This window comes from Caloenas nicobarica, chromosome 10 (genome assembly GCF_036013445.1).
Source record: "Caloenas nicobarica isolate bCalNic1 chromosome 10, bCalNic1.hap1, whole genome shotgun sequence".
Classification (NCBI taxonomy): Eukaryota; Metazoa; Chordata; class Aves; order Columbiformes; family Columbidae; genus Caloenas; species Caloenas nicobarica.
In genome coordinates, this window is record NC_088254.1 from 22,211,151 (window position 1) to 22,225,511 (window position 14,361).

At 42.1% G+C, this 14,361-nt stretch overlaps 1 protein-coding gene across 1 annotated transcript in view; it reads left to right on the forward strand.

Annotated features, from left to right (window-relative positions):
* The window catches only part of MAP2K5 (mitogen-activated protein kinase kinase 5), a 125,687-nt gene that overhangs the window by 24,673 nt on the left and 86,653 nt on the right, over nucleotides 1-14,361 (forward strand). The window contains exon 8 of the mRNA XM_065641996.1: nucleotides 4,391-4,455. Coding sequence (XP_065498068.1) covers nucleotides 4,391-4,455 — 65 coding nt within the window. The remainder of the gene's footprint in view (nucleotides 1-4,390; nucleotides 4,456-14,361) is intronic.

Below are 14,361 nucleotides of genomic sequence, written 5' to 3' on the forward strand. Positions count from 1 at the left end.
CAAACCAAAAAACTCAAAAAAGCCCCAAGACCAAACCCACAAGCCTGAAGTTGTAGAAAGCTGTGCTGTTACTTTCTTTTCTTGCTCCAGCCATTGAGATTCTGGCAGCCAGAAGTGAAAGGTTTAATGTACCGATTGATGGACAAGGGGATGTCCTGGGCAAACGGAGCAATCGTGTCTGACCGATTTTGAGCTGAACATACGGGCAGGCTCCCCGTAACGTAACGCCGTTAAATATACACCGTTAAATTGAACTACCTTAAAAGAATCCTGGATTCTTCAGTGGCGACATAAATATGTTTTAATGTTTGTCATAGTGAAAGCCCTTTGATAGCCTTGGCGGCGGGCGCCTGTCCATTGCGATCAAGCTCTCCTATTAGGCTCTATTGACTGAGACATCTGTGTCACTGCAAATAAAAGACTCTTATTGATTTTCTTAACTGCTGTTCACTTCCCCTCCACGTTTCGAAGGCTGAAATCTTAATTATCTCAGATGCGTATTCAGTGCCTTCACACAATGACCTCTCCAAGCCTCATTGGCATTTCATGAATCAAGTAGTTGTAGTTGAGCGTGTCAAGAAGATAAAGGCTGGTCCTCCCGCTTGTCCTTCGGTATCACCTGTAACGTTCGGCTCTAATAAATGAGAGTTGCCCCTCGAAAACGGGCGCCCCGTGCTGCAACCTTGCCTGTTTGCCACCGAATCCTTTGAATACAGCTTGGAAATGTGTTTTTAAGCTTTGTCAGCACGCCTTGCACGCAAGCGTAGTTTAATGTTTGCAGATCTCTACCAAGTAGATTCGCTAATGTTTCTAAATTGTAGCTAAACTGTCTATTTCGCTGGAGAACTTAAAATTTTCTAAGTACCAGCCGCTTGCTTCTGAACTTTTAAAATTAAGTTGAGAATTACTCCAATATTGCTATTTTTTAAAGTAGAATTACTGAACATCTTTAAAAGCCATCTTTTTGTGACCGAGTCCATAAGCTGTATTTGGCATTTTATTTGTTCTAAATAACACAAATTAGGGTTTGGTGTGCCCTGTAATAGACTATTACTGATGTCTTTCCTGTGTAGTAGAATTTTAGAAAGATATAAAGGAACCAAACCTCCTATTATGATATTAAAAAATATTACTTGAACCCATTTAAAAAAAAAAAAATTCAAACTAAGCTTTAATGCTATTTTATTCACCCTCCTCTGATAGGAGTTACATTGCTTTCTATTGAGAGAAAATGCTTTTTGATATTCCGCATAATGTTCTGCAAAATTTGGTCACAGATCCATAACTGGAAATAGGTTTCTAGTTGTAACTTTAACTTTTCCCCCTTTTGGGGGATTAAGTCACACTTATCATTACTTAAATATGGGTTGGGCTATTCTTTTTTATTATTTTTTGGCAGTTTATGCTTTCGGGCATTCATAATGATATTCGTCTAGTAGTTTCCATTTAGGTTTAATAAGGAATTCATATTAATCATTAAAAGAAGGGGACATGATTCTTCAAGATAATCAAATATTGACAGGTTAGAAATAGCTTTCTGCCGAGGTTCATTGATATAGGTGATGCGATATAAATATTTATTTCTTTTCTGTCACTCAGAGTAAATGCCACCAATTGATTCAGCATTGATATAGTGTCAACAGTTCATAAGAAACATTTGACTGGCTCATGTTTTCCGATTAGTCTCTGCTCTATAAAGTGGGATTTACTAAATCTCTTCAATTGTCTGCTCACGGAGTGTGACCGCTTTCCAAAACCGTTATTGCTTCGATTCGGAAAGCAAAGGTGCAGCTGGAGGACTCTGCCTCTCTCAGGCCTCTGCGTATAAAATAAGGATTAATTGAGCATTTTGCTTTTAATGATTTACAAGAGATAGACAGTGATTTCTTTCCAAACCAGCAGGTATAAACTAGGGATGTTCTGTTTACCGATCCATAATTGAAGGCTGGTTTGCTTGTGCATTAATGCTGTTAATATCGGCATCCAATCAAACTCGGTGTTGCAGCTTAAATATTCCAGTCCTGACCGTCAAGTTCATTGTTATTATTTTGTGATTGCAAATCCAGTTTTCCCGGTAAAATAAATAAATCGTCGCATGTTTTTGGCATCTTTATTGGAGCCAGTAAATCACAGTTTATCGGTTGCTGGGCACGGAGCTGCTTCTGTCACCGGCTTTTGGGGACCAGCATGGGGAAAATATTCCGCTTTTACCAGTTAGCAAAGAGCAGGAGAAAAGACAATACACTTTATGGCTCTCATCCTGCTCGATTTGTTGCTTATAACTTGTGTTACTACCAAAAAATTCTTCTTTTCCCCCCCCAAGAAGCAAATACGAGTATGTTCGTAGCTTTGTGGATTCATTTCATTTCTCTTAAGAGAGTTAGAAGAACATTGCTGGGAATACAGGAGAGAGATGTTTGTTTTTACCTCAAAGTCTGGAGAATTCAAGTCCTCTCGCTCAGAAGAGCAGAACTCCTTAAAACACAGAATGCGCTTTAAATTAATGAGCGCTGCGCTCTGGGAGAAATTACATTTAGAGCAAGGGATCCACTATAGATTCTTTACACACTTTAAAACGCATTCATGAGTTATTGTTCTTTATGAGGTGTCTTTTTTTTTTTTTCCCTTTTTATTTGCATTTTCTGATTGATGCAATAAGCAAGATGGCTTTCAGTAATAAAATAAATTTTCATTTTCGTCATAAACCTTGATACTTGAATGGGCCATTTCATACCATCTTATGATACTTGTCCCAGGTTTGACTACAAATAGGTGATAATGTAGAGTCAACTCCTGCTTTGAGGTATTTCACATTTTTTCAGAACTCGGAGATTTTGACCTCACTGGAAGAAATGCAGAGAAGGATATTTCCCGTGAGAAATAAGTATGTTTTTTATTCAGTTAGTGAAAGGAAAGAACACAAATTCGGCAATTTCTGTCCTTAAAACATACTCTTTTAAATCAATTCAATATTCCATTTTCTGTTCATAAGACATGCTGCCTATTGACTCTTTAGGGCATTGCAGCTTGTTACCGTCGCTTACCCGTTCCAGTTGAGGCCGGGGGCAAAGTTCCCCCTCTCAGGACAAGGGCTGCACCGAAGGGCTCCCGTCCCCGCCAAATCCTAAGAGCCATTTCAGAACTTGCATAAATGCACAGTTACAGGTTATGGTGAGCCCTGCGTGGCTCTCACCGTGGTTTTAGTGGTGCTTGAAATAACTGATTTGAAGCGATCTCAGATGTGCTTCTGTGATTTCTAATCAGATGGATCATTAAAGTTGCTTTTTTTGATGCCTTTTAACCCATAGAAATGACAGTCTAAGCAGCCATTCCAGCTCATGTAAAATGTTTAACTCGATATCCCATGAAACACAAACAGTTAATGGAAACAAGTTAATGATTTGGTAACGAGTTCCTAGGAAAATATCTTTTAAAAATGGGATTTGCCCAAATGCTTGTTACTTACAAGGATCGAGCAATGGAGGAGATCTTTTCGGAATAGCAAATGCTTGCAACCCAGAATTTACTCTCATTAAAATATTTAATTTCAAGTACGCATGTGCCTTCCAAAAATAGCTGTAGTTTTTTGGATAGGTGGAAGATCGGTATGACTGTATTTGCACAGGCGAAGGTTGAACTCCAGTTTTACGTTCGAATGGCTCACCCAGCGGGGTGATGCACAATAAGCTTTCGGAAAATCCACGTTGAAGAGATCCCAGACTCCAGCATTTGCAACGGGCGGTGCTTGTGTCGGGATTCTGCTCAAATACCTGAGGGTATCGTCCTATCTGGAGACTTGTCCCAGTGAGGAGAAAGACTGAGGAAAGCAATTAGTTGTGGATTTCAAGAAAACGTATTTTTATCGGACTATTTTTTTTCCAGAATATATGCTGTAGTTCAAAGGTATGTGAATTAAGCACTATGAAGGAATCCTGCTGACAGAACTGTCACTGCATTAGTATCCATTATGCTGATTTCAGAATAAATCATAAACTTTTCCAGCCATACTTAAGATGACAGTTTTCTGTTGGATTGTTTCCATTCACCTCCAACTTTGGCTTTGCTTATGTGCTGTTCTGGAGACCCTTTTCCTATCAGTATCTGTGACCTGACCCTCTTGAGCTATATTATATCATTCCATTTTGACACCTTTTATCAAACTTTAATGAAATGACCCAGGCAAACAAATTGTCATTAAACTTTCCATCACTTTGTCCCTTGGTATCGTCTTTTATAAATTGGACAGCAAATGTTGTATTGATCTTCTCGTTCTTGCAGCTGAACTTGAAATGACCCAGACTGCTTGTTGTTTATGGCCTGGAGTTGCTTTTCCTTGACATTTCCATCCACAGCATGACATCTCTTTTGTTTTTCTTTCTTTCTTGTGGAGATGAATGAACAAGACATACGGTATCGAGACATCCTCGGTCATGGCAATGGAGGCACAGTCTACAAGTGAGTGTTGAATTTCACTTAAAATTTTTGAAAATAAAACTTAACACTGCTTTTCATTTTTCCCTTCATGTTTGTGGGGAGATATAGGTGGGTCATCGCTGCTGTGCAGAGAAGATTATAAAAGAAATTCTTAATACAAACTTTTGAAGAATTCTCTTTACATATTTACAAGGTATCCGCTTTTGGCTGCCGTGAGGCTTGGTGCATTTTTATTATCTTTTTAATACTTAGCTTTGAATCCCTCCTGGGTAACGAGTTAATGGTTCACAAGTGGAACTTGAAATGTCCTGAAGCTTAATGAATTGCCTTCGGTATTTGCAAAGCCGTTATTCTTGCTGGCTCACCACACCCTTTGCCAGCCCGGCACTGCGAATGTCACCGGTGAGGTGCGGCGACACCGGGGCTCTGCCTTTCTCCAGCAATTCCAAATTAGTGAATACCCTTTGCGCTGTGGCAGTGACTTCCCTCCCTTTCGAGCAGCTTCACACGCAGGCTGATGAATATATTAAACAATAAACTCCCCCAAATTTTGGTAGTGAAGCTTCTACCCTGCAGCCAGTATTAATTTTAATATTGTAAAGATTATAATAGCAGAGAGATAGTTTTCTCGACAGGAAAGTCTTTCTCATGCATAGTGCAAAGTTTAAACTACATAATGTAATATCTGGTACTTAATAGTCTGCAGTGGTGTATGAAAAATATTCCACTAGGAATTAAGAAATCTATACTTTGCAAGAAAGCCCTGAGGGAGTAATAAAGGTTTCCTCCAGAGAGCTATTTACCATATACAGTAACCCAGCATCCCATTATGATTTTGTTTATACCTTAGACATTTTAACTTTGATATTAACATTTTTTTTTTAATATTTTAAAAGCCATGGTGCATTTAGTTTAGTTTCTAATTGGCTGCCAACACTGCAAAACGACTGGCTTCAGTCTCCTTGCAGAAGGTTTAATGAAAATGGACTTGCATAACCTTGGAGGGACAAATCCCATCTTGGAGCGGACTTGTCAGAAATCAGGTCAGATGGAAGGTACTTCAGAAATCTCATGGACGTTCTCTTGCAGAAAGATATTCCTTGGCCACAAATCTTGCAGAAACAGCGTTCTTTTAGAATCGGATTTCAGAAGAGCGTTGAATTTTACACCTCAGTCAGTGACTTCTTGGTGTTTTCTGATGGAGAGGAGGTCGTTTCCCTTCCCTGTGGGAGGCACTTGAGGCACAGTTGGGGAAAAGGAAAATCCTACCAAGGGAGGGAACCCCCATGTGTCCTTGTTGACCTCATTTGGGGTCATTTTCTCTAGAGAAGTAGCTGAAGCAAGGAGCTGGCAGTGCAAAATCATGAACTGCCTAAGAATGGCTGTACCGAGTTGTACCAAAAGTCTCCTCCCTTCATCCTGTGTCTTATAGCGGCCACTGGCCAAAATCTGAAGGAATATCAGCCAAGGCGAGGGAATGTGTGATTTGCCCATCCTCTTGGGCGGAGGATCTGCTGAGGTTAATGCCTGTTTGTCACCTTGGGTTTGCCCAACTCCCAAGGAACAGCTGTTCCACATCTGCTCAGTGTGCGTGTTCCATACAATGAGACGGTGCTTTTAGCTGCACCAGTGTCTCATTCTTCTAAATATATATTGCCACGTGCATAGTATGTATTTCACGTTTCAAAAAACTCCTATGGGAAACTTGGATAAAATGCTGTGTAAAGCCAGACTTGCACCTTCTGATTTCTTTTTGCATTTGTGAAGGGTAGTGTGTTATGTGCTCAGTTTTTATTTAATATTTTTACAAAAATGTTTTTCTCTCGTGGTGACTAGTGCTTTAGTAAGAGTCTCCAGGAGGGATAAAGGAGCAGAGATGTGAACACTCAAGGCACAGAGAACAACAGCACAGGAGGGAGCACATAATACTGCTGGCACTTCTCCGTTGACTTGCAGCATTGTGCGGGCTGGTGGTGTGATCGACTTCATTAGCCGATTGAGTGTTGCACTTGCTGGCAATTTGGGAAAGTAAAAAATTTTACCCGTGAAAGCACGAGCCCTTTTCTGTATCAAGGAAGCATTGCTACCTTTCTTTTTTCCTTTTTATTGCGTTCATATTGTAAATTAGCAGTTGCAATGACTTTCAGGGTATTTTCTCTTGTGCAAGTATCATTCTGCCCTGCTCCAGGGAACATGCACCTTTTTTTATGTGTGCGTGTTTTATGCATTCCTGAAGTTTGACTTTCTTTGCAATGCAATAATAGCAGAATATAAGCATGAAATGTGTTTTTCTCCCCAAACTTGCTCCTGTGTTCCTCTCAGATCTTCCCGAATTTGCTTCTCGGTGCGGCGGATGGAAGCGTTGTGCCGATTCACTCTTTCATCCCCAAATCGCTGCTGGTTGTGGTTGTTGCAGGGAGTTGTTGGTACTGTACTGCGGTGATGTGCTTTGGATAAAGCACGGGCAGAATTTCCCGCGTTGGAACAAAACCCCCTTCCTAAAGGGAGCCCCTTCTCCCTCACCAAAGGAGCATCCGTGCTCCGCAAGCCCACGAGAAGTTGCAAACCGGAATACTTACAGGTAGCTGGATTGCACTAGTCATAGATAGCAGCCCACATATATTCCATCCCAGTAAATCGATGAACGTTTGTCAAATAAAATTAATTGCAAATGTTTGGCTGTTTTCCTCCTGCAGCATTCCGTGCTGCCGCTGCGTTCAGAACAGCCTGTGTAGTATTGATCGGAATCTAAAGAACGAGCATGTCTGTGGTATCTTTTTTCTAAAATTATTTTCTTTCTAGCTCTTTATACTAAGTCATATCCATTATGGCAATGATATATTATCAGCGTTCTGCAAACAAGATAGCGTGTCGCAGGTCACTGAGCAGAAATTTTCAGCCTCTCTTTCCACGTGAATTAACTACTATTGAAATAGTTTATTGAGATTGAAGTATTGATCACTTTTCATGCTAACCCTGGCTTAAGGGGGGAGAGAGGAGGTGATTTTGTTCTCTTTGGAAGACGCTATGTTTAGTTAGAAAATGTATTTCATTTATTTGGGTTCTTTACAACTGCAACTGTTTTATTGCTTGGAGAAGAGGTATCTTAGCTTTAGTTTTATGACAGTATAATTATACTTTAGAAATACACTTGATTACTGTGTGTAGCAAAATTGTTCCAGTATATTGGCTTGGCCAATATTGCTATACAAACAACTTTTCAGACAATTGAGTCTGGTAAAAAATCAATACTTTATAGCAATATTTCTAGTGAGAACTTGCTGAATCTAAATGTTTTTCCTGTTCTAAAAATAAGGGAATTTATAGTTGTTTGACTTCCTATTTCTCCCCCTACCTTTTGATACACTATTTTCTTAATTAAGGAATGATGATAAATATAGAGTTATATGTGGCAAAACCAGTTAATTATTCTTTCTTTTCAAAAAATATGTGAGAATGTACAAATAATCCCAAACTCCCGTGCAGTATCTTAAGTCCAATTTTACATATTTTTTTAGACTCTTAGCTGCCATTACTTTGTGGAAATTTGCACCTTTCCTGACAAGGGCTGCGAGACTGTTACACTGGTAGATGTACGACCGTCCAGCTCTGTGACGGAGTTTCTGGGGTTTTTTTATCAGCTATTTTACAGGAGCCGGTAGGATGGGGAATTCAGAGTTTGGGCTGCTTCACAGCAGAAGAAAACATCTGTATACCACTACATCTATTATATTAACTTACATTACTTTTTTTGGAAAAAAAATCATTCACGGGTAGGTCCAAAAGACATTTAAAGTACGTGCTTCTGTGCTGCATCTTGTAGCTCCCTCGCCGGCTGCAGAGCTCTGGGAGGCTGTTTTGATAAGATTCCTCTTTTTTACTTCAATGAAAAGTGAACATTTTGGTTTGTAATGGGATGAACACTGCCAGCCAGCCTCGGGAGTAGCTACATTAAATTATTTAGACCAAAAATACATAGTTGCATATATTTTGAACCTAAATGTTACAAAGTAGAGGTATTTATCTCCGGCAAATAATTACTCTGTGAAGTCTCTCTCATACGGCGTATTTGAAGTATCATCATTTCCTTTATGTACAAGCAAAAATAATATGTTTATTTCATCTTTTCTAGTTTTTACTTTGCAATTGTAGTTAATAAGAAGCGAGATGTCCAAGGAACTCTGTTTAGGGGATGGTGTCGCCTTCTGTGTGCCTGGGATTTTTTTAAAATGTGCGTTGTGTTTGGTTTGTAAGTCTTTGGATTCTGTTAGAGGAGCCCTCAGCAGCAGCAAGGCAAAACACTCTGCGTGCTGAAATAAAGTCCCAATGATGCCGTCATTAATTTGTGAAGTTACCAACTATCTGGGAGAGAGGGAAGGAAAGGGAGAAGTGGGTATCGTCGTAGCAAAAAGCTGTTAAACCAGACGGCTTCACTTTAACTTGAGTAATTGGGAGAGAAGTGGCTGTTGATGATGCACCGCCCAGAAGAATTGGATCGCTTGGGGAAAATACGGGTAAATGCAGAAGCTTAATTTGTTTGAGCAATTTGCTGGAGCGATTTTGCTGTTCGGTTGGGCTGTACATTCCAGCATCTGCCCGTTTCTTTATTCTCTATCTCCGCCAACCTCGGGGTGCCCCATTAGCACATTAAACGTGGCAGCTGCAGAGTCGCTCTCTCTGCAAACGGTGCCGCGAACGCTTTGCAGATCCCCCGAACGTTATCGGGGAAAAGCGTTGGCAGTTCTGGAGCGAGGGAGCCGGAGGAGATGTAACTGTGTTGGACAGTCGGGGAGGTGCAGGTGATTTAGCTCCGTTTGCTGGGTTTGGGTGGAAGAGCCGGAGTTGATCGTTGCCTCGAGGAGCTTTGCAAGGTTCGCTCCGTCTGGCTTGTCCTGTGGCTTCTAATGCAGGACTCTGGTGCTGTCATGAAGGAGCGAACTCGCCATGGTCTCTATAGTCCCCATTTGTTCTTTAACAGCAGTAATTGCCACGCGTCTCAAATGTTGTGGGAAGCCAGTCTACATCTAAGCAGAGCTGGAGCCCTCCTCTGCTCATTAATTTCTGGTTTTCTGTATGAATATGCAATACAATAACAATAATTCACCCCTCTTTGAAGTTCTTTAATTCGCAGGTTATTTTGGCCCTTTCGCAGAGGAGGCTGGCGTCATCTTCTGCACGTGGCAGAGCGTAAATGGCGATGGAGATGGAAATTATTTTCCTAAAGCAGCGACAGAGGCAGGAACGGAGCCTGTCCCGGCCGCCCCACGCAGCTTCGCGGGGTTTTGCCTTCCAGGAAAGGTTCTCACTAACGTTATACACGCTCTTGTCCCAGCCTGGTGCGTGATGCAGCTCTGGAAACAAGGAACTACTGGCAGGTTCCGTGTTTTGGCTTCAAAACAAATCTGTGGCCACGTGAAGCCTGAAAATCGCATCTCCCTGCATTGTTGTGTTGCAATTATGGAGGCATTTTTCCTTTATTTCCTTCTCCAGACTACATCCATTTTCCATTTCTTTTGGTTTGGTTTGGTTTTAGTCACATCGAAAAGCATTGGAACAATAATAGCCGGACTAAGTTAGAAATACCTCACCGAATTTCTGCATATTATCCTTGCAGTTTAAACAAGACTGACCAGTGATTGCTGTTCACTTGTTTCTTTTGACCCCGGCTATCGCTTGCCTGCCTCATAAAATCTGTTATGCACAAAAGTGCATAAAATGAAGATAAAGTACCTCCTTCAAGTCTGACAAAAACCATTCCTTTGCAGAATGGTAGCTGCAGCGAAAGTAAATAAGTGAATGGACAGCAATCACAGCCTAGTTGATGAAACTGTTCAATTAAAGCACAGGCATTTACATGGTGTAATTTCCCTAAATTGCCAATGAGCCCCTTTAGACACAACCAGTGTTCAAATTGATTTCAGCATTGATTTTGGCTGAAGCTGATAAATTTCTGCTTGTTAGTTAAAGTAATTTTGCAGAAGACTTTGTACTGCAGTATTGAAGTGTTCATTTAGCTGATGGTTAAAAGAGGAGTTATTTACCGAGGATTCTACTGTTGTTCTGAGATGGGACAATTCCCCGGTCATCTTTTTACTTTTAATTTTTAAGCCTCAGTATACAATCAATAGGTTATTGAAACTGATTAAAATGTGTCCAGCCAGCTGCCTATGGCTGTTTAATTAGAAACTGGATGATTCTTAAATTAAAGCTGTTTTGTTTGCATTGTGCGCCCATAGCTCGGAAGATGAAGCGGATAGTGGCCCTGAAAATGTGAGTTTGTTCCCATTGCCGATGAGCTGCTGGGTGAGCATCGTGCTGTTCGCTTTGCAGCTCGACGTGGGCAATGTCATCTGGTCCTTGGTTACAAATAATGCTCCGTGTAGTGGAGAATTGGTGGCATTAGACACAGCCAAGCTATACCAAGCTTATAGACTCTGGTCCCCAACACAGAATACTTTTGTTAAAATGCTTTTGCTCATAGGCGTGAATTTGAGATAATAAGGGGCAGAAGAACATGTATTTATGTAGGAATCTTTTTTTGCAGTTCTGCTGGCAGGGTTGTATTTCAGACTTGGTCTCTCTTTGATGTCTCTGTGAAGAACAGTGGGTGTAACAACACCAGCGAGGTTGACGCTGATTTTTTTCCATTGCTTTTTCACCCGAGATTCTTTGAAAACGCTCGCTCAAAATGCTAAAAATGCTCAGATATCCACCGATCATCATAGAGCTTATGCAGCTGGAACCACCTTCCCCGTACGTCTCCCCAGCTGGTTTAATGCCGGTGCCAAGGAGCGGCACAAGGGGAGCCACGCAAAAGTTGTTTCTCGTGAGTGTTGCTCATTGCGATGTATCTCGGTGCGATCCGGTGGTGACTGAGCGGCCTCAGTAACCTCTCAGTGTTGATGCTCTCAACCCGCTCCTGGGGCAGGGCAAGATTTCTGTTTGAAACTGAACCACGATTAGAAGAAAAAGCTCTTTCAAGCTAAACAGCAGCAAACATCTAGAAAACTTTTACTTCTCAGCCCAGCTCTGTTTGCTACTACTGGTCGTTACTGAATTACCGAACAGCTCTGTTTTCCCTTAATAGTTCTTATGCTGTGAGAGTGTCATCAACGCATCTCTCATGAACAAATGGTTTGATAATGCAGAAAATCCAGCTTTATATCTCCTTGTAGAGAGATGTAAGCGTGCGAACTGCTATCACCATAAGGTGTGACGTACTTTTTGGCTCACTCTCTTGCTTCAGATTTCTTCTACAAATTGCGATGGGTTTACTTTGCACCGGCAGGCTTTACGCTGTGTCAGATAGTGCTGGTCCCTGTTAGTCTGAGCTTATGGCTGCTCTGCTGCCTGTTGTCCTCTCAGCTCGTTCAAAGCCAGCAGCTGAGCTACATTAGTGTGTCTGCAGCTGATCCTGGGCTGGTGAGTGACCTGGTGCTGGTGGCACCACGCCATCTCCGTCTTTAGGCCGTTCTGTCCAAGGAACGGGCACTGAATTGCAATGGGATGGGTGCAGGGACTTGTAATCCAGTTTTCCAAGGTTGACTCTGAAGCTTTGGCTGCGGTGGAGAAGGAAGACTCGATTCGGTGGTGGCAGATGGAACTAGTAGTAGGTTACAGCGTAAGAGGTGAGGGATTCGTTCTGCTGCGCCTGGATTTGGATGCCAAACCCGCCTCTTTCCCGCAGAGATGGGTTAAGTGAGACATTTTGCTATTTTGCATTTTCTTTATGCAGCTTCCAGTGCCAATTTTGCTCTTTGGAAAAGTTTAAAATTTAGATACAAGGTTGGTTTGTTTGTTTGTTTTCTAGTTTAACAACAAATCATTTTGCAGTCAGTACTCAAGCATCTGTAATGGGATTGTAGATAGAGGGTGGGTTGGCGTCGATTGCTGTTTGAACTAGCACAGTCCCTATAAAAGCTCCTTTTTACAACTGCTGTGCACTTTGGATTTCCTGTTTTAACAGCCAGAAAGTCAGGCTAATGTGTTTGTGTATTGCAGAAGGCAACAACTGTCAAAGTGCTTATTTCCTAAAAACAATTTGAATCTGTTCCTTTAAATGGCCATCTGAGTACGTGACAATTCTGCCACTAGACTGCCAGAATCTGACCAGGAACGCAACAGACAGTGGCAGCGCTAGGAAAAAAGAGGGGGGCGGGAAATAAAAAAATAACAGTAAACCAAATCTGCGGGTGATTTGCTGCATATAGTTTGCAGCTGGTGACTGGCATGTCATTCTGCGATGCGTAACAGAGAACTGCATTCATCTTGCGCGACACTGACACAGTCGTTTTGCTCTGGGTTGTTTCTCATAGGGCAGGAAAATGTTCAGTTTGACTTCGTTCCGTGCCCTTACAGCTGGAGGTGCTGCTTGCTACAGTCGTAGCTTTTTGTGTTAATTTTTTAACTCGGATAAGAAACCCGGGACCTCTCTATGTCCATTTCTGTTAGGAAATGCTCGGCCTTGATCCCAACGATGGTTTGCGTGCATCAAGTGAGGCGGATTTCTGCAGGACGGATACAGGAAAACGGGACGGCGTTTCCCATTCTTGTTGAGTGAAATGATGTCTCGATATTTTTAACAAACGTGTATAATGAATGCATAGCCAGGTGTGAAGCAGGAAGAAACATATCTGGGGGAAAGAACCCAAAATGCTTACTTTTATTTTAAATTTCTGGCATCGGGTTGCCGTTTGGGAAGGTCATGCTGGACATTAGGAGAAACCTCTCTGGAAAGAAGATGGTGCGGCGCTGTACTGGTGTGAGAGCAGCAGGGGATCATCTCCATCCTTGGGGATCTCCATCTTCGGGGATCTCCATCTTTGATGATCTCCATCCTTGGGGCTTTCAGCACAGAGCTGTGGTGGTGAGAGCCTGGCCCAGGTTGGCCAGAGAGGTGGTGGCTGAAGCATCCCTGGAGACATCCCAGGCCAGGCTGGACGGGGCTCTGAGCAACCTGAGCTGGTGCAGATGTCCCTGCTCATGGCAGGGGGGGCACTGGGGGGGCTGGGGAGGGCCCTGCAACCCAAACCATCCTGTGATTCTCTGAAAGCCGTGGCTCTACAGAGGTCCCTTCCAACCACCCTTTCATCTACTAAAAACATCATTTAGCAGAAGGACGCCCTGACACTTGTGAGCCCGTAGAACTATGGCAGATCTGAGTTTGTGGCATCAGCCGTAAGTTCCTCTGGTACCTCGACCAGGGGGAACATCACGTCCCCGCGTCCTGCAGTCACATCGCTGACGTGACGGCACTGTCGATATATCACTTTGTCATATTTGCTGATGTTAGTTATATTTTCAGGAAACGAAAGGACTGACTCATTGGCATAGCCCACAGGTCATGGCTTTCCCTTGAATCATTTGGTCTCGCCAAGGAATATCTTATTGATTAGAAATGGTTTCCGTGGCTATTGGGGGAAAAATAGAAAAATATATCCTGGTGGCCAGTGTGAGCAGATGGGAAGCAGGATCCTCTGCATGGAGCTGCTGCAGTTTCTCCAGCGCTTTTTGAAGCTGTGTGACATAATAATTTTAATGAATTTTTGCTTCTATGAAGAGGCTGCATTTATTTTGAGTTTTCAGATGCTAGCAAACTGCGTTTGTGGTAAAACCAAAGTAGTATATATTAGGAGAAGCCGTTTGAGAAAGCTCAGGGATCTTTGCACATTCTGTGCTTCTGGTGTGACCATCCTTAAGTCACTCTTACGTGGGCAAATGCTTTATAGTTAAAAATCAGAAAACACACTGAAAATTGCTGTTTCTCTTGAGTGCCTGCGTGTTGAAACTTGAAGTTAATTCTTTGCTTGCCCTGGTAGAAATTATACCACAATCACAGCGAGTAATGCAGCTCCTCACTGTTTTAGGTAAAATTTCTCACAGGGAGAATATAAATTTGTTAGTCTTAGCAAGTGGAAAAGAGGGAGA